Source organism: Mangifera indica, chromosome 19 (assembly GCF_011075055.1).
Source record: "Mangifera indica cultivar Alphonso chromosome 19, CATAS_Mindica_2.1, whole genome shotgun sequence".
Classification (NCBI taxonomy): domain Eukaryota; kingdom Viridiplantae; phylum Streptophyta; class Magnoliopsida; order Sapindales; family Anacardiaceae; genus Mangifera; species Mangifera indica.
In genome coordinates this window covers 10,476,012-10,496,675 of record NC_058155.1, presented here as the reverse complement: position 1 = coordinate 10,496,675, position 20,664 = coordinate 10,476,012, and the positions used below count along the sequence as shown (strand labels likewise).

The following is a 20,664-nucleotide window of genomic DNA, read 5'->3' as shown; positions in this document are numbered from 1 at the left end:
AATAACCTGGAAAGCTACAATAGTTGATGAAATGAGAATAGGAATAGATTCAAAATATATTGAATTGAATAGGCGGCTGCAAAACGACAACGAGGGGAGGGTCACAGGAGTTGCTGTAATGGAAGCCGCAGACTTCACATGGCAGATTCTGGCTGATTAGACCAGTTGAGTCAGGCAGATCACAACTTTGTTTATATTTGACATGATTAATGGATAGATGATGTTTAAACCACCAAAAATAAAACTTTGGCTAAAAATAAGTCGACATGTGGGTGGCGGTACTCTCTCCAGTGACTGCTAAATTAGCATTTGTTCCCCGGGGACCAACATTGATTTGAAAACTAATGCCCGCCCACACTGACAAGACCCTTTTAAACCAATTTCCCAATTTTATCTTTTACTCAAATTAATGTGTTAAGTGGTAAAGAAAAGGAATCCCATGCATAAAAACATGAATTCAAATTCCACCAATATAAAAGCATGAATTCAAATTCCATAAGTAACATATCAAATTCAAACTTCACTTATCTAATATAATTATTAAAAGACTAATCATTGGACTCAAAGTTTCAACTACTTGGTATAATCAATTTAATCATGAAAAGACTATCTCATTCAACTATAGTTTCTTGTTACAAGAGAGAAATATACTGTTGTAGGTTAAGATACAGGGAAAGTTTGTTATCCTCCTCAAGAAACATGATTTTTCATTTCCAATTTAACCCATAACAGTTGTACCTCATCAACATATCTAGGATTTTCTTTAGTGGAAAATTATAACTGCTGCTCAAAATTGCAACAATAGAAACATTTTTAGAATTACAATAAAACAATTGCTTTACCTTCAAAGGCAACCAAGGTTCAACTCAATTCTGACATCCCTTTTCACAAACCCATAATACTCCTTTCATGGGATTATTCTCTGCAATACAACAAGATCTTAACATATTTTGCTCTTGAACAGTGTTCCTAACTAATGTTTCTAAAACAAAATTAATAAAGCAATATTTTGTGCATCCTGTTAATGAAGCAGTTCTCTCAGTGAACCCCTACTTCATCGATCAACAAAATTATCATTTTAACCGAAACTTATACATCGTTAAATTGTCTGATGGAATTTTCAAATAATCATAAAAGGTTGAGATGCATATTAGTTAGTTATTTTGGTTACCGGGAAACAGCAAACTATATTTCACTTTCCTCACCAAGCTCCCCATCTTCAAGCTCTTCATAACCGCTATTTCTACGGGAACCATCCCGATGGTCTCTTTTGTGTCTTTTATGCCAACTTTCACTGTCTGACTCAGGTGTATATGTATGCTGCCAGGATTCAGAAGAAAATTAATAACTTTCAGCACGAGTTAGCCATATAATCATAAACAAATATATATACCTTTCTAGATTTTTTACGGTCACTACCATGTCTGCGGGACCTTTTGGAATCTTCTCTTTCATCCCTGTCCGAGCTCACATCATCAGCAGTACTTTGATGTCGTTTCCGATGTTTCCTATCTTTGTCTTTTTCCTTTTTCTTCTCCTCTTTGTGGCCACGGCCATCAGTAGGGTCTACATTTTCACCATCTGTATCATCTTTGTTTGTTCGTTCTTTCCCCTTTTCTCTATCACGTTCTCTATCCTTCTCTTTTCTCTCTTTCTCCTTTCGTTTCTCTTTCTCCTTTTTAGCCTGCATACAGAAAGTAATTATTTTCAGGATTACAGAACTTTCAATTCCTCTGATTCTCCAGAAATGTTACAAAAAATCAAAAAGGGGAGAGCACTAGTAACATATGTGCATAATACCCGAAGAAAATATCAAAGTCTACTTATCTAAATAAAGAGGAACCTAATTGGAAACAGTAGTCTTTCAAAACTCTCATGTAAACCCATCAATCTGCAGCAGGGGGTTGAGACTCTTAGACCTACTTAATATGACATCCTTTCAAATCAAGGCCATTCATTAATTTGCAAAGAAGATCAGTCAAAGTCATTCAACTGGCAAAGATGTCCAAATTTTCATTTGTAAGAATCGGATGCCATTACAAGATCACCAATAGATTAATTATTAGGACAAAAGAGCACAATAGCCATATCAAATGCACAGAATAGATTCGACCAACCACAATTAACAAAAAATCAGGTACCTTTTCTTCCTCACGTCTGCGTTCCTTTTCTTTAGCCTTTTCAAACAAGTGAGAAATGTATTCCTCAAAGATCTGTCTCCTAAAGCTCTCTTCCCCAATTGAGCTATAGAAGCAGGTAAATAAAAAAACATTAGCGCAGAAAAAAAAGATAGCTTAGCATAAATTTAATTAAATCCCAAAATCCAGCATGTAAAAACCATCATAAAAGAAATGCAATACTTGTACTCGTTGCTGTCTTCAAAAAGCGGTTTGGATTCCTCCCAATTAGAAGACGCTGTTATTTCCTGCAAGGCAGCAGAATAATAAAAATTTTGCAGTAGGACTGATTTAGAACTGCCATGTAGATGATATGATGATGTGGTATGAGATATGGCAGTGCCAGATCAGTTTTTTTCCTTGGCTTTTATAAGAAACTTTAACTTTGGAGACTGCAAATAATTTAAACATCACTTAGGATAAAAGTTTTAGGAATCAACTTAAGTATTCTTATAATCAGACGTGCTCCTATATAAGAAAGCAGTTTTGCCAACCTTGTAAGTATACAGTAGTTTAGTAAAGTCATCAGCCAGTCGCTGGCGCTTTTTAGCCTCTTTATCCTCCTTTTCCTTTGCTCTGTCAAGTAACTCCTCATATACAAGCTTCAGCAAAGAATATCACCAAATTTCAGCTTAAGATACTATATAAGGATAAATAGCGGATAATCAAATATAAAACCAACAAATATAAGTTACTTGTTCAAATCAGTCATCATAAAAAAGCAGGTAAACTTTGAATAATACCATAGCAATGCTGTTTTGTAGAATCTTATTGGAAAATCATCAACTTGAATTAATCATACTAAAAGAAGTGACTAATTCAGCAAGACAAACTAGCAAATACAGGGCATTAGAAAACCCATGTGAAGCATTTTGATAACATAAAAATTAATCCAATGAAGAATAAACTTCAAGTGTTCCAATAAATGACACAGTAGTAAAGGAAACGAATGAGACTAATTGATCTTGCATGACATGTACAAGTACAGCATCCTCACGAGGTTTAGTTGATAACGTCAAGCTAAGTTTAGAGAAGCATACACCAACTAAATACTTGGGACTTCTCGGAGCTGTGCCAACAGACAATCCTCAGGAACCTTTCAAAACAATGGCATTACCTCGCCTCAACGAAGTAAATGGAATAGACCGTGCCATGCATGTCAGTATTGCCTCACCTAATCTCTTTTATCAACTGGTTAACTTTAAATCATCCAAAAATTTAAGGACCACATGATTTCAGACTTTTACAATAAAATAAAGCCAAACTTAAATTTGTATATAAAAATAGGCCAAAGGACTATTTCCCACCCAAGGTATGCTGCAATGTCAAGTGTCACCCCTTTATCTATGATAACACTAAATGCCCACCCATCAGCAGTTAAAATTAACGGCAGTAAGGGTTAAATCGTCATTTTCTCCATAATATTAAAAATAAACTAAAATATAATCTCTTTTTGCCCCCCTAAACTTTAAAAACTAAAAGTTTCCCCCGGCCTAAGCTTTAAAAAATGGCAGTTTCACCCTAAGATTTTGTTTTCAAATCTCCGGCTCCATTGCCGGCAGCCTCTCCCTCCGACGATCTCTTTCTTCCCATTTGAAAGTCTGATCGACGTCGAACGTCCGATCTTCGTCTTCCCAGGCGAAGACAAAGCTATTGTCTTTGTCTGGGAAGACAATCATCTTCCCCGACGAAATTATTCATCTTCCACTGCTCTTCCCACACCGATCGGACGTCCAATGGGAGGAAAGAGACCGCCGGAGAGAGAGGATGCTTCGAGAGGGGGAGCAGGAGATGACATCGAAGATTTCAAAACGAAACTCTAGGGTGAAACTGCCATTTTTTTAAACTTAGGCTGGGGGAAATTTTTAGTTTTTTAAGTTTAGGGAGGCAAAATGAGATAAAATTTCAAAAGGTTAGGGTTCCATTAATTTTAACTGCTGATGGGTGGGTATTTGGTATTATCATAAATAAAGGGGAGACACTTGACATTGCAGCATACCTTGGGTGGGAAATAGTCCTTTGGCCTATAAAAATATAACAAAATTTTTTCTCCTTATTGCTTCATCTGATAGTGTCTAGTTAAATTTTCATTTCATTTCCAAATAAAGATTGTCATCTAAACACCATTTCACTTTGGTAATAAGAACAACAAACAATATTTCAACACACCAGCCTAATTAACCAAGACTCAGGCATCAGAGACTTCTGATTATGAATAAAAAGGGAACATAAAATGACTTCTTGCACACAGTTCATGCTAAGATCTCATTTTAAGCAAAGAAATTCATTTCATTAAACAGAACCCATCAACCAACCCAGATCTCAGGTTTTTAAGAGGTTATATTTCAAATAACAATTTTTATAGATTAGACGTTGGAAAGCACCTGAATATAACACAACTACACCAGAAAGAAATACCTTGAAGTTGATATCTGATATCTGTACAGCATCCAAATCTTCTGAAACGGCAGCCTTGAAGTCTTCAAATGTCCATGTTGTGGCAATGGAAACCTAAGAAAAGAATGATTATCATTAAGATTATATTGTAAGAAGACCACAAAACACATGATTAATAGCCCTTACCTTCCCTAACTTCATTGCATCTTTTATACGAGCTCTGTCTTCATGATACTGTCAGCGACAAATAAAAAATAACAAAATTAGACAGCATCAAAACATGAAAACTTGCAGATTCACATGATTCCATGCAAAACAATAACCTTGAAACAAACTGCAAATTAGTAATTCAATACAAGTAACATCAGTAGAGTTACTGGGAACATTAATCAAGGAGATACATTAGGGGGGTGCATTGTCTGATTTTGTCCAGTTTGAGTTTTTTTCAAACCAAACTGAAAAAAATAGTTCAAAAAATTTCCAAACCAAAATAAATTAAAAAAATACAATTTGGTTTGATTTGAATTTCAATTTGAACCAATTAAAATCATTAACTTTTAAATATATATATAATTTAATAAAATTAATTGAATTATAATTTTTTATAATATAATATAAACATGTAAAATAAATATGAAATATATATAAAATATACATGTAAAGAAAATGACAAAATAAATATGAAAAAAATTGTATATCTAATTGCTTACTAAAAATTTTTATCAAATATAGTTTACGATTTGAATTTATTTGAAAATCCCAAATCGCAACTCAAACTGAAAAAATGGTTTGAAAAATTTTTAATTCAAATCAAAACATTTTACAAACCAAACCAAACTATAATTTTTAAGCAATTCGATTCGGTTTTACGATTTGAATTGAATTATGCATACCCCCAAGATACATTATTCTAGAACTAGGATAAAATTGTGAGCCACACAAGAATGCATACAATTTATTTTTCCGTTATAGAGAGAATAATGTTTGAAATCCAAAATCAATATGCATATGCAACATACAAAATTACAACTAGTATTTGAGAATATTATATGCGCAACACAGTACATGTGTTACAGATCCTCTTGGTCAAGCAAACTAGGTAAATGGGTTTTAGACCATAAAAAAAAAAGAAATAAAGAAATTTGAAAAAAAAAGCACACAATTTAAATCATGACTTTAATGCATTCTTTGAAAAAAGGACAAAAAACGGGTTAAGCCCCATAAGTCAAGTTCATTTGTATGCTAATTTGGCTTGATTATTCTGCTCTTGGGCAAAATAAAATGCTTCTAACCTAGCTTTAGAAAGAGAAAATAGCACTGGTTTAAGCTCTTGCAACATAACAATTCCACAACTTGTTGGAAGCAACAAATTTTTTGGAAAATAAAAAACATTATAGACCAAGAGATGCCTCAAGAAACCAGTATCGTATACGTGGCACTCAGTAGTCTGGTTTCAAAAGTATTCACTTAACAAATCCTTGAATCTTATAACTCAAGCAGAACTTAACAAGTCTACAACTTAATGGGCGAAAAAGGCACCAGCAAACTGAAACCAAAAGCTATATAAATCAACCAGTCAAAGCACATGGTTAGGGAATTGATTCCCATTCTCTCTTGACCCAAAAAAAAAAAAAAAAGAAAAGAAAAGAGGGGCTTGCAAAGAACCAAAAACCTTGGACATATACTTTTCCTTCAACCATCACAGTGATTAGCAGTTATAAAAGTTTGTTTTGATAGAGAAGTTTACATTTGATAGGTGCAAGAAGAGTTAAAATGTTACTTTATCAGACATTGCTATACACATTAAAAAGGTTACCTGCTTCTCCAATTCTTCGGCAACATCCTCAAACAAATCTTTTGGGGTCGAGCCAGAGGTATTTGATGCAACAGCATGATATTGGGGGAAATCTTTAACCTACAATAAAAAAATAAATTACAAAACAAAAGAAAAAACTCCTAATACTCGTGGTAAAATTCCTCTATATTTCTGGCAGTGGTCCCAAATTTCCTTGCCACTCAACCGATATATTAAGCAGCTCTTAATGATTTTGTCCTAGACAAAACACAATAAATAAAGCACCTTTAAACAATAATCACGCCAGTGAGTTTTGGCTGTAAGAATTCCTTCAGCAACATGTTCTTCCATCATCTTCCGGTATGCATCACGGTTTTTCCGCTCAGTTCGCCTCAATTGTTCCTTATATTTGGTCACAAAAACAGATAAGGAAATAAGCTAAATAAGAATTAAAATCATCATTCTGGATGAATATTACCTTCTGTATCTTCTTTTGTTCATCTTCTTCCTTCTCTAAATCACGTATGTAATCCTGGAAAATCAGCAAGCGATCAATTTTTTCAAGGCATGAGCACCTCTCATCATCTTCTAAGCGATCCTGAACTTTTCGCCACTGGCTGTTCACCTGCAAATGAAAAACAATTCATGATGATATTCAAGAATATCGATCATGGCAAAATTTTCTGAAAACAAACCAGATTATAGTCCTCATTTTAAAAAATCTACCTTAATGAAATCACATGATACTAGAAATTTCCTGTACTCCGCTATATTCTGTCTGTGGTCCTCCGCAGCCTTTTCCTTCTCCTGGATAATTAACAATGCCAAACTGGAAAGATTAGCATTCTAAGCAACAAACAGTACAAACTACTCTAATGACCCCATTTTTTGGATCTGCATGCATGTTTAGTTATAAAAAAATGTATACCTTCCTCTTAAGTTCCACCATGTAATTGTCAAAAAGATCCTCCCGGTCTCTAACTCGTTCAACAGCCTTGAACCGTTCATCATTCTCAAACATAGTTACAGCCTTGCTGCATAGGTAAAGCTTAGTACTACTTTAGCATATAAAGACCACAGGAAAAATAAAAGATCAAATAGCGAAGGGAAGATTTGAACCTCCATTTAGTAGAAGATGTGAGTTCCTTGGACTCCTGCAGAAAAACAGACACCAAAAGGAGCATCATATCAATCAAACAAATATATGAGGGGAGAGAAATAAGGTCAGTCTGAGCTGTATGGAACATACTGCAAGCATCTTTGTGAATTCTTCTCTAGCTTTTTTCTGCCTCATTCGCCTCTCCTCAGCCTCCAGCTTTTTCCTTTGACCCAAGTACTAAAAAACATAATAAGATGTGAGCAATTGTGAATCAGATTAAATATGGTTAACTTATAAAATTAACTTTAAAAAGCATGTATACATTGGTCATTCAGCTATAATTTGAACCCAATATAACCTGTCTATTTATACCAAAAATAAGGAGAGAAGAACTAATTGCCAACTGTTGCAGTAAATTTTCAAAGTTTACCTCATTAAATGCTTGCTTACGCTCACCAAGTGTTTTCAGAGCTCCATATCTTTTGTCATTAATAATCTCTCTCATTGCCTATACAAAATTTCTATGTCAATAAAAAGTATTTTTCAATAGACAAAACATAAAAGGATTAGGAAAAAGCTACAGCTAAAGAACCTGTTCCCAAGTCCAATCAGACTGCACATTTGCAGATTCAAGAAGAGCTTTGAAAGCACTTTTTGCCTCCTATACAGAAAAGAATTAACAACTAACCGAATAAGAAAGGTACCAATGCCGAGAATGTCAGAATAGTCTGCCAATTCTTGAAAATAAAGGTTGATGACAAACATATTTCTAGGTATTTAAATTACCAGCTTATTGGCAAAAACTAAAGGTTCATCATCAGGTGTTTTCTCCTCCATAGGAGTCACATCAATTTTTCCAGCGACTGCCATTCCTTTTTTTGCTTCCTGCCAATAACAAAACATAGATAAGTCAACTAAAGAAGCCTTGTTTTGCTTGATAATCTGCACTGCATAAAACTTGTAAGCTGATTTTATTTGTCAGATGAAAAGTACTCAAAAATTAATTTGTTTTCATCTGCAATATGATATTCAAACATCCACCAATTCAACAGCTACAAAAATAATTGCTCAAACCTCAATATCCTGCGTAGAAGCTCCATCCACAGAATTTACAGCATCTTGGGACATGACATTTCCAAATCCACCACTGTAATTATTGAGAACACATAAGATAGCACCCCATTCGTGATTATATTTGTGTACCATATGAAATCATTACAAATGACAGAAGTAAATGACATACATTATACTTGTGTTGGCATTGACTGAACCAGGAGGCACATTAGTACTTCCTGAGCCAACTACATTTAATGTAGTCATCATTGAAGGCTGTACAACAGTGGCAGTTGCTCCTGCAGACTGTGCAACAGGAATGTTTGATGATCCAGAAACCAGAACAGGGGAAAGATTAGTCACAGCAACAACAGGTGTAACTTGAACAGGGCTAGAGGCCACGGCAAGTAGAGTCGAAGAAGTACTGGAGCTAATTGAAATAGCTGCACTGGGTGTTTCAGCTGAGGAGACAGCAACAGCAGCAGAACCGTTAGAATTCACTCCTAATTCTGATTGGGTTACCTGGCTAGCTGCCGCTTGGGCCTGTTCCCTGGCTAACTGGAAACAAATAATTTGAAAAGAAATCAGACATGCAAAAAGGCAAGGTAAAAGAAACAATGGATAGAACACCACCAAAAAAAAAAAACCTTCAGTTCCTCAGGTATTGACCACTTAGACTGCTTTGTAATTTTGTTGTAATAATACCTGCAAAACAAATTCATGGATTAGTTAGATATCATGGACTAAGAGCTAATCATAAACAAATCCAAAAATACACCTTACTGAGCAAAAGAAAAGGAAAAAATATTAACCAGAAAAAAGTGTTTAAAGTTTAAACGCACGTTTTCCCCTCTGGAGTCATAAATTCCTTCCAAACAGTTGAAGCGTCCACCCTCTGTTATAACAATATAATTACCAAGCGAAATATGAAGGTGATATGAGAGAAAATGTAAATAAATAATAAATATCATGTTCAAATGATAAGTGGTACGCTGTGTGGAAGCACACAAAAGTGCACATGAAGGTCCATTAAAAAGAGTTTAGAAAACTGGAAGAGAAGGAAAGAATAATCATATCTGTTAGAACCCAGTGATTTCAACACTAATGCCAGTGTCTATTGACAGCAAATGGTGCTATGTGAAAACTTTAAAATAAGAACGGAAAATGACTCTATATGAAATTTTCCCATTGTTAACAAATACTCATTATTTCTATCAATTTGTTTGGCAACCTCAAATCTATAACTTTATTTCAGGAAATTAAACTTCCAACAGGAAATACCATACAATCCACATAAAAAAAAGCAAGGCAGTTGGTAATAGCAGAAACATATCAAAAGTAATAGAAGATAAGAAAATAGTAATCCAATTTCTGACCTCTATAGGGCCCTAGGCCCTTGGTTTACTACACATAAGGCATATAGTGATACAATTCGAGCAAACGCAAATGATCTACCTACAGGCGATCTTGCTCATAAAATTATAAAACCACATTACATGTTGGAACATATAGCAATGTTCTCATGTAAGCAAAACAAGAGTACATCCAATTTCCCTTCAATAATGTAGAGAACCCTATCATACTTTATGTAACATGTGCAGCATCATCAAGTAACATCAACCTCTGTTCTCCAAATTTACATTCTCCCTTATCCCTAAGATTTTGGATTTTATATATACCAACAAACACAAGAATTGGAGGATGCATTCGATGAATGACTTAAAGACCACCATCAAAATTCAGAAGATGGTAAAATTATGGCAGAGCAGTAGCATAGTGTATACTTGAGGAACTCTTTTACAAACACAAACATCAAAATTATTGTAAGCAAATAAAAGCCCACAAACACAATGTAATGGGTAAAAAGAGAAACACAAAGATCCCACTTATGAATGGATAAACACAATTGTTCCAATACCACCAAACAAACGACAGACAAAATGATCTCTAAAGGCATCATGGAATGACCACATTTACCAGATACATAATTCAAGCAGGAAGCAAATGTGAAATAAACAACAAAAGAAAAATAACAATAACATGTGTATGAAGAAAATCCTCATAGAAGCAGACAACTTCCATGATGGAGGTGAAAAATCGTATCCTCCTCCCAAAGCTTCACAAATAATGAAGCAAATAATAGCAAGCATTACCACTCAACATTTATTAATCACATTTAGACACCGATTGCAGTTAAGTTTTCCCTAAATTGTAAAAAAGATGTAAATAGCAAAATGTTGCCTGCCTTGAGAAAGTGAAAGCCCGCCTTCAATGAGCATATATTGCAGTTGTTAAATTTCTCCAGACTTGCCATGACGTCTACAAACCAGTGGAAAAACATGCAAAGAAAACGAAAAATTCAAATAAAACAATTTTGCTCGATTCAATCATCGCTTCTATTGTCAACATCCACTAAAGAGAACATGGTTTGCACAAATACACAGATGCGAAATACCGATGCATATGAAAGGTATGATTGACTGGTAATTAGAAGCCAACTTAAACAATTTTAAAAAAATTTCAAAGAGACAACAACAACTCACCTCAATCGGTGTCATCAATTCCAAAGGCTTCTCCCAACTAGATTGTTTAGTCCTCTTATTATAATAATACCTGGAAAAATATGTGTATCAGATAGTGAGAAAGTAAAGAAAAGATAATGTCTGTATTACCAGAATATACACCAAACAATTACCTTCTCCCATCACTCGATGTGTGCTCTTGCCAATCACTGGATGAAGACTGAGTACCACTTGGAACTTGTGCTAGCTGGCATTCAATAAAAGGGTACAATTAAACCATATACAGATTACACAGGGAAAACAAAAATAAAATTGACAAGCGTAATGCTAAAAAAATGAAAATATAAACTACTTACAACTATATGTTAGAAATTTTCAAAAATAATTTCTCAAGTCTCTGATATTATGATTGAATCTAACATAAATTTATGAAATATCACCACTAACCCTATTGGGTTATCTACCTCTAAAACACAACTGAATCTAAATATATTACAAAGACATTACAAACCCCCTGTGAGGTTATCTACTGCTAAAATCATGTTGTGTAACAATTCTGTTCAAATCACCCACATTTCAATAACTCAGTATACTAACTGTATCTGTGGAAGAAGCAGCTGATGGCTGTTGACCAGTCTGTTGTACTGGTGTAACAGGTGCTGCACTGTGATTCGCAGGGGACACCCACGATTGGCCGGCTACAGGTGCATGCATTTGAGGGATTGGTTGGATCTGGGATGATCCAACAGCATTATTCTGCAGCTGGCCGTATGAAGATGGCACAAACTGAAACAATGCAAAACCATCAAAAGGAATGCAAAAGGTACTCCAGAAAAATAAACTGCTTAGACTGTGAGATCTTACAGTATATGATGAAGAAAGCGACATTCCAGGGGCACCTAGGCCAGGCATCTGAGTATTCATTGCTGAGGCTGGGTGCTGTGACTGAGCTGGGCTAGCTGTCAGAGGCCTATTAGTTTGGACATATGGTCCTTGTATAGCTTGTGATGAAGGCACAGCATGAACAGGCTGATTCGGCCTTGGAGGAAACCGCTGCATTGGTTGTGAAAACTGCACCTGCTGACTTGGTATGGTTGGCATCACAACATTTGAAGAGGAAATACCTTGTCCAACAGGCTGAAACTGTTGTGCAATAGCAGGAATAAATGATTGTCCTTGCTGTGTCGGAAGCACTGGTCGAAACTATAGCAGAAGGCACAAAATGCACTCATCATAAACATGAAGAGGCAAAAGAATTATTTGCATGGATAAGTATCTAACAACACTATGAGGACTGAAGGATCCAACTGCAGGAGGTAGAAAAATCCAAAAACAGAGACGCAGGCACGCACATGCACAGAGCTAGATAAATCATCAGCTTTATGCGTGTGTGGAAAGATTTAATATAAGGAATATCAAGAAAAGGCGATTACATTCATCTCTAGAAATCAGATTTGAGCTGACCAAAAATACTAGTCAAATTAAAACTATATGTTAACATTCACCTTTATCTAAAAAAATAGGTCATATTAAACGACCTAATCAGGATTGATCCTCTGAGAGATGCATAATAGTTGAATCAACTTAAAATCAACTCATTAAAAAGCCTAAAACAAAGCAAGACTGACAAACGTTTGATGTATCATCTATTACGTGGAACAATAGCTAGGCCCAAATCAGTCATTATTATTCACCAAGTGGCAATATGCGCACATAAACTTAAATATGCGGTTTTTCTCAAACTGAAGCTTCTTGAGAGTTTAAAATACCTGTGCTCCAGAGGATTGAGGATTATTGGACATTTCTCCAGCACATAGGCGAGCCTCCTCGTGGACCAGCAAATATCAGACAGCCATTATTCAAATCCTCTAATCAAGAAACCTCCGCAAAATAATTCTCTGTTATAGAGCCACAAGCAAAAAGCAATAGAAAAAAATGCAGCTTAAAAGATCCCAATTAATCAAGTTATCATATTAAACGATTCACTACCGTCTTCTAACAAAAAAAAAAAAGCCAATAAATATAATCCTTAAAAAAATGACACTGTACAAAAAGCTTTATAATTACTTTTAAACAAAGTTCGACAGCAATATCAAAAGAATCTTAGACAGTCAAACTATTTAACAGTTATTCTCCTAAATTACGTAGTAGATTAACTATAACATATCAGACACTAATATTCAATTCAAAAAATAGGAACAGATAGTACCACTATATTGCAATACAATTCTTCTCATCAAGAAATCAAATTATCTTATAATACATTAAAATGTTAACAAGTCCTGAAATTTTTGAGATTTCAAGCAAACTATAATTCAATTATCCACATTTACAAATTTATCTTCTCTCCGCAAACCAAGCAGGTAATTTTTTTCACTAAATAAAAAAAATAAAGCAATCAATACTTACAGATTGTAGCGAGGGGGAGATACGGAGAACAATGAGTGGTGATAAATATTATGTAGTCGTTGAAGCTGAGATCTGTCACCGTATTACGGTAGCTCGGGTCAGGTCTTAGGGTTTAAGAAAGAAGTCAAGAACAGGCGGAAACGTGGAATTTGATTGAAGAGCCAGGCAAAATTTTATCGTTCGTCTTTACTATTTCGCTTTTCCAATTATAACCCTATTCGGATGTAGAAATTTCGTTAGCATTAACCGGCGTGATCCGACAAACAGATCGGGCTTGAATTTAACTTGGGTGGACCGAGAATAGCCCATTATTTTTCTCTTTTTTTGGTCCGGTATGAAATTTGGAGACCATTGTAAGGCTATGTTATATATTATTTTGTGTATTTATTCTGTATTTTTAAATTTAAGAAATTTTTTCTAACAAAATTTAGGATTAAATCAGATAAAGAAAAAAGATTTGTTTAAATTTTATTTATAAATATAATCATGTATTTTTTTACCTTAGACAAGAAAATATTTAAGTAAAAGGGTTTGAAGGAAAAAAATAAAAATGATAAATATTAAGAAACAAGTACTAATTATAAAATGAAAAAAAAAAAAAATATATATATATATATATATATATTAAACGATAGTATCATTACCAAATTCAAATTCATGAATGCAAATATATTTAATATTGCATGAAGTTATAGCAACTTAGAATTATAATAATAAAAGTAATAGTACAAGACAATTTTTCATTAGTTAAAGACCTAACAAATTTATCATCAATCAGTGTTAACATATGATGAGCCACCATCTAGGGTGATGAATTGGGCTACAAAACATATGGGTTGGTTCTGTTAAAGACCCAAGAAGACATAACCCAAGACTGTGGCCGTGCTATCTTGGCAGGCATAATCAAATTATTAATGAGAACGTGAATTTATAGTCATCAAAGTTGACTGCATATTGATTCAGAAGATCAAATAGGAATTGAAAGCAATTTCTTGCAAGCATCATCAGTAAACCACCAAAGCGTGTTGAAAATCTAAATCAACCACAGAATAGATCACAATTCATAATACAGACCATGCACGATGAAATCAATTCTCTTCATCTTTCTTACAAGGAATGCCAACAAGAGAAATTAAACAAACCCCTCTTTTTATTTGACTAATAAATTTAACAAACTTGGATTTTGCAGTAGTAGTTGTCTTGGTGCACTCCTTAAAAGCTACAAAAAAGGGATCTTCATCAAGAGCTTTCTTAGAAGAACTTCTTGAAGGAGGCTGAAAAGCACATGGAGGAAGAGGGATTTGTATGTCATCGTGAACTGAAAACCTGGCGCTGCCCTGGGGACAAGGGGGTGGAGGTAGCCTTAACGAAAGGCTTCGCCACTCTTGCTTTTCATTTGCCATCACCTTAGACACTCCGGGCTCGTTCTCCCAAGCGAATGGCACACTTCTCTCTTGTGTGTGAACATTATTATTCATTCGGTTCATCTTTTTAAGGTGGAAGTAGAAGAGCCAGGAGCTATGGTTGGTAATACATAACGTGTAAAGGGGGGTTGGTATTAGCTTTCAAACAGAATTCAAGAGTAACGACAGTGAAGGGGCGGGGGAGACAAAAGACCAAGTCATAGAAGGTATATATAAGAGAACTGGAGTTTGAGAAGAGATGATAAATTTAGGAAGCATTGAATATATTATCTGTACTCTTGCCGTCTCATTCTATATTTGACTAAGGAATAATGAGAGGTTTGAATGTTACCATCCAGAAAAAAGAGACGAATACTCGGTTTTAGATACATTTACTTATACGACTAAATTGCTTCTGATAATTGAATTGTCTGCGGATATCAAATACATAGAAAAATTTTCAACTGTGGAAAAAGATGTAAATGTTGTTGGTATAACTAATTTGATCGTCATGAGTAAAACTAGTATTGGTTAGGTATATACATCTTTCCATATATTGACATTTAAGCTCCATGGATCTCACCATTTGATGATCTCTGAAAATCATCTTTTATCCATAAAATAATCACTGATTTCATTTGTTTTTTCATCATTTACGATGTGTAAGTACGAAGAATATAAAGACACCCGGAATTCAAAGTTTGAAATGAACAAAGATTGTGAACAGAAATTTCTTCCCACTTTGATTATAAAAATACCATATATAAAATGATTAAAGAATTCTTTCGATGACGACAGAATGATCAACCAAGTTGTTGACAACTAAAAGAACAGAAGAAGATGCCGTTGGCACAAGAGACGGCGTAGAATGGTTGAGTGATGCTTATTGATGAGATTTTTTGGATAATTTTATTTTTTTCCCACATAGATTTTGGTAGATAGAATTGTATTTTTACGACCCATCTGCCACAGCAGACTTTTCCCACCATTCACAAAGATTGCTCAGCTGTTAAAATACTTCTATTTTCAAACATATCTCACCAAACATGTGCCCACGAAGTGGAAATTAAACTGTAGCCCGTACTCAATCAATTCCATATTGTGACTTAAAACCAGCGTTTGCTTTGCCTGCTCAATAATGATTTGTTAAAAGTCTCCACTTTTACTAAGAAAACCAAGAGATACAGGTTACAGAACTAAATAAACTTAACAAACTATTTGAAAACCTTCAAAACTAGTTGTTCAAGATTTGCCAGCAAAATATGACATTTAAATCTTTCATCATCTTTATCGGTTGAGTCATTGCAGGTCAGCAATGAGGGAGAATTCACAAGTGTTTAGCCAAGGAGTTCATTGCACAAGCTAGCACCTTCACGAGTTTTGTTGTTCTCTGCTCTTGGGCTGCTACCCGAACTGCTATTTGAAACTGAACCAAATGCAGTCTTCTGTAAAACTCCAGTTGGAGATAGTCGAGGACTATTATCCCAGTCCTCGCTCATGAGGTTTAGTGATGATGGGTTCTTGCAGTTGGTTATGGCATTAGTGTTATTTGTATTGTGCAAAACCTCACCAAGAGGACCTCCCATTGAAGATTCCCAGATGATCGGAATCCAATTCGCTTGCCTTTGGCTTGGTTCATTGAGGACACTGCCCACTCCCAGTCCCATCTGTACTGGATCAAACTCCCGCGACAATCGGAGTGGTGATAGTGTGACTTTATCATTGTTGGGAGATGGAGTGGAAGACATGAAATCTGACGAAGTCACGGGGATAGAAATGGACAGTTGGGTTCTATCTGACTGCATATCAATCTCAGGCCAGGAAATGGCTGATCGATTAACCTGATTTTTAGGCCATTCATCCATGAATTGGCGAAGGGAATGCTGCGTTTCGGTTTCTTGGTCAGTCAGGTCCTGAGAAGAACCAAAGTTTCTGCAAGTCATCAATGGACTTGTATGTGAAGGGTTCAGTAGGGAGTTGGACGAAAAAAATCCAAACTCAGACCGTGAAGATTCTTCAAATGGGATTTGCTGTTTTGACATAAAGAAAGAGTTCTCCTTAAATTTTAAATCTATAACAGGAGACAGCATTGACAACCCCGGCGAATCTTGTTTTCTCTCATCCGCAATGTCTTTATTTAGAAGAATCCTGCTCAATGATAAACCATGAAAAAAATTAGTCAATTACTAATGGGCTTGATGAAAACACTATAAAATGAAATTCAATTAATGAATTAGAACATTAAGTCAGTCATCATAAGCCTGGAAAAAATAAAAATTTTAGAAGTTCTGACAAATATATACAAAATAATCTTATAGAAGAAATTCATCTCATTAGATCTGTCACTTTCACCTCAACAAAGATAAACTAATAGATTCTAATACAAAGAAAAGCAGCAAAAAATATATTTTTTCTAATGGTACCACACTGCCATATTGTGATATCAAGAATGAAACCCAGAAAGGAATAAATGCTACAAGGATATGGGTGCTTGTAAAGCATAACATATCAGAACTACCTAAATGTCATATGCGATTCAATTTACCAGAATGACTGATTAAAAACCAAAAGTTAATTTAACTTTACTTATTCATGGGTGCAGCTGCAGGGAGATTAGATACACCACCAGGCTGCAAAGTTTTGAGCTGTTGTTGGTGCTCAGTGGCAAGACTGCTGGATGCACCGCCGCCACCAGTAGGGCCCATCACGGAAGAGGTGGTGGGAATCAACTTGGAAGAGTTGGAGGTGGTAGTGGCAACGGCGGAATGGCCTGACTGGCCTTCCACAGGCTTTCTTGAACGATGGCGGCCCCTATTCATGTGCCGCTCACAGTACTTCTGATCAGCAACTGCATCTCTTGAACACCGCCATTTCTTCCCATCAGTTCTCCGACACCTTCCAGGTTCAGGATCAGTGTTGTTCGAGAATCCCAAATGGAATGAACCCCATCCAACTATAGATGTCGCAAGATAGAGAACATGATTAAAAAGGAGAGTTCTTTTAATTTGCTTTCAATTCTTTAATTTCAAAAGGGAAGATCTAAATTCGCTCTCTGATATCAATATGAAGTAATTGGAACTGCTAATAATTATTGTAAGACTATCGAGGAATGTCCTCAATGCAAATAAAAAAACAATATTTGTTTGTAGCTTATCACAACAAAAGATCAAAGCACACTCTCAGGATTAGAACTTAGACCGAAAAACTATCAAAATAAAGTAAAGAAGCAATAATGAACATTTTGAAAGATATATGTAAATTTTTCATAGACAATGTCAGAAGGACAGGCTATCTTAAATCTCTAAAGAACAGAAGATAACTTACTTGTATTGGGTCGGAGAAGGCCGGCTGAAAAGCTAGAAAAGCCAGTAGAATCAAAAGCTTTTCGGATAGGGACGAGAAGGTTCGAGGGTATCGGCACATTTGCAGTAATATATTTGTAGATCAAAGCCTGGTGTTCTAGTTCCATCCGCTGTGATGGAGTGAATGGTCCCCTGGCAGCCGCTAAAACCCCATGTATATTTGCACCATTGAAGCTTCCGCAATTGTAACCTGGAAAAAAAATCCCCAAAATCACGTCAAAACGGAGGAACATGTAGCTTAAAAGCCTAAACTTTTCCAGGTATGGCATTTTATAGCAAAAACTGAATATTTAAGGGTCTTCGTTTTTTTCCCAGAAGCAGAAGAAAAATGAGGAAAAAAAGTTACAGCTAGATGCCTGGCGGCTTGGCCTGGCAGAAAACTTAGAAGATCAAAACTTGTCTGCGAAATTTAAGGACGCCGCAACAGCCACTAATTTTTCTCTTTGATAAAGCATAAGATATCAAAGAGAAAGAAGGTAAAGAAAAAGAAAGACGGAAGAAAATCAATCAACGATTGGGTAGGTTGGTGTTCTTGCATGCTCTTCCTGCTTGCACAACATAATTTTTCTTCTATTGTTTTCACTATGTTACTGCGTTTGATTTGCCGTTAAAACTAATCTCCCCCAAACAGGAAGACAAAGATTTTTAAGAAAGAAGTTCTCGCTTTTTTTTTTTTTGACAAGACTTAAAATCCAAAAGCCATGAAAAGACCCTCCATCGGTACCAAGAATCAGACGAGTAATAGCACAGCTCTTACCAAAACAAAACATGTCCCTAATTTTCCCAACAAACCGGTCACAATGAACCATAGCCAGAAATCAAAGCTTCCATGCAATATTTAAACTCAAACTCAAAGAACCATTTGCTCTTCCACAGGAGATTTAAAAAATAAATTTTCAAACTTTGACTTCCTGGAAGTATCAATGTCGCCCATAATAAATACCTGTGTTTCTACCATAAGCAGACGATGCAAGTTGATAGTAAGGCAATGTAACATTTTCAGAGCTTCTATACAGCGAAAGAGAATCTGATTTTGGAGAAGAGAAACTGAGCATCTTTTGATCTTGTTGACCATCAAAGAGAGTGTAATTAGATCTCAGTAAAGAGTCGTTTCTCTGCTGAAGCAACATTGCCTTGGAGGCTGAAAAATCATCACTTTTACCCACTTTCGAACTCCTCCAGTCATCTTCATTGTTACCGGATCGCTCCTGCTTCAGTAGCCCATTAGATCCAGACCATTTGTCCTTGTTTACAGGATCTGAAACAAGAGAAGCAAAACTACTTGTATCTGAACCTATTAACGCGTCAAACCCAACCATCCCAAAATCCATATAAGAAATCTACACCAAACCCAAAAGAATCTCTACACCGAAGATAGCAAGAGAATTACTTCACTGGTAAGAGATAGAGAAGCTTGATGGGGTAAAGGGAGAGACATTTTAAAGGAAATAAGGTTTAAGAGGAATCTCAAGCTAAACAGAAACTGGTTCTGTTTTAATAGTGTACATGGGCTTGAGGAGGCTGAAGTAGAATGGGAAGGAAACTGACGGGACAAAGCTTGTAGTACTAAATCTTATTTATATAATTATCTTATCAAGAAAACAAATTTTCTATTTATTTATTTAATTTCTTTCCCAAGATCTCCCTCACGTCGAAGTAAGGCATATTTTACCAAAAACACCCTGACAATGATATAATGTCCAAGACTGAAGATGGGTATGTCTGTCATTTGAGTTTTACAGTATTTGGCATTTTGAATGAACAGTGGCTTTGATTATGGTTGGATTTTATGGTTAGGCTCAAATTAAATTTATGTGAGTTAGAGAAAATAAGTTTAGTTTAAATAAATGTGGAAAAGATTTTAATTCAGGTAAATTTAAGTTTGGTTCAAATTTAAGAGTTATGTATTTTTTAGTTTGAATTTAAAGTTTAAAGATATTTAATTTATCAAACACATGTATTTAAAAAAAAATTTAATAAAATAATATTATTTTAATTAAAATATATCAAAATAATATAATTTTAATAATTTTTTATTTAATAATGATACCAAATCAAATTTTAAACTTGATAGAAACTTAACTTTATTTAAATGGCCAAAGGACTATTTTCCACCTAAATTATGTTGAATTCTTAAAGTTTTTCCCGTTAACTTTGAAAATTTTGTTTACCCACCCATAGGTTGTTAAACTTAACTGAGTCTATTAATCATATCATTTTCCCCTCCAAACCTAAAAACTAATACTTTTCCCCCAATCCAAGTTTTCAAAAACTGCATTTTCCCCTCTAAGGTTTCCAAACTTTAGATCCATTTTTTTCGACGACTACTGACGATCTCCAAGCATCTACTCTCCCTCTCCGACGGCCCTCCTTCCGATCGTATACTTTCGACGCTATAGGAGTCGTCGTCGAAGAAGAGTCTTGGTTGTCGATGAAGACATCATCTT

The 20,664-nt window shown here is 35.2% G+C and overlaps 2 protein-coding genes across 2 annotated transcripts; both read right to left on the bottom strand.

The window, feature by feature from the left end:
* Positions 1-793: 793 nt before the first annotated feature.
* Positions 794-13,620, bottom strand: LOC123203586 (pre-mRNA-processing protein 40A-like). Its single transcript, XM_044620019.1, has 27 exons — positions 13,453-13,620; positions 12,813-12,878; positions 11,908-12,246; positions 11,641-11,829; positions 11,217-11,290; positions 11,065-11,134; positions 9,364-9,416; positions 9,169-9,226; positions 8,712-9,079; positions 8,543-8,615; positions 8,255-8,353; positions 8,061-8,129; positions 7,899-7,976; positions 7,619-7,705; positions 7,489-7,523; positions 7,298-7,403; positions 7,096-7,176; positions 6,848-6,994; positions 6,655-6,771; positions 6,391-6,489; positions 4,761-4,808; positions 4,596-4,688; positions 2,672-2,779; positions 2,361-2,425; positions 2,142-2,244; positions 1,394-1,684; positions 794-1,320 (listed from the first exon to the last, which is right to left on the bottom strand). The coding sequence occupies exons 2-27, from the start codon at positions 12,843-12,845 to the stop codon at positions 1,186-1,188; spliced, it is 3,018 nt and encodes a 1,005-aa protein (XP_044475954.1). The 5' UTR covers positions 12,846-12,878; positions 13,453-13,620; the 3' UTR covers positions 794-1,185.
* A 2,377-nt stretch (positions 13,621-15,997) lies between these two features.
* On the bottom strand, positions 15,998-19,774 carry LOC123203587 (growth-regulating factor 1-like). Its single transcript, XM_044620020.1, has 4 exons — positions 19,161-19,774; positions 18,180-18,407; positions 17,442-17,808; positions 15,998-17,003 (listed from the first exon to the last, which is right to left on the bottom strand). The coding sequence occupies exons 1-4, from the start codon at positions 19,546-19,548 to the stop codon at positions 16,193-16,195; spliced, it is 1,794 nt and encodes a 597-aa protein (XP_044475955.1). The 5' UTR covers positions 19,549-19,774; the 3' UTR covers positions 15,998-16,192.
* Between the last annotated feature and the right edge of the window lie 890 nt (positions 19,775-20,664).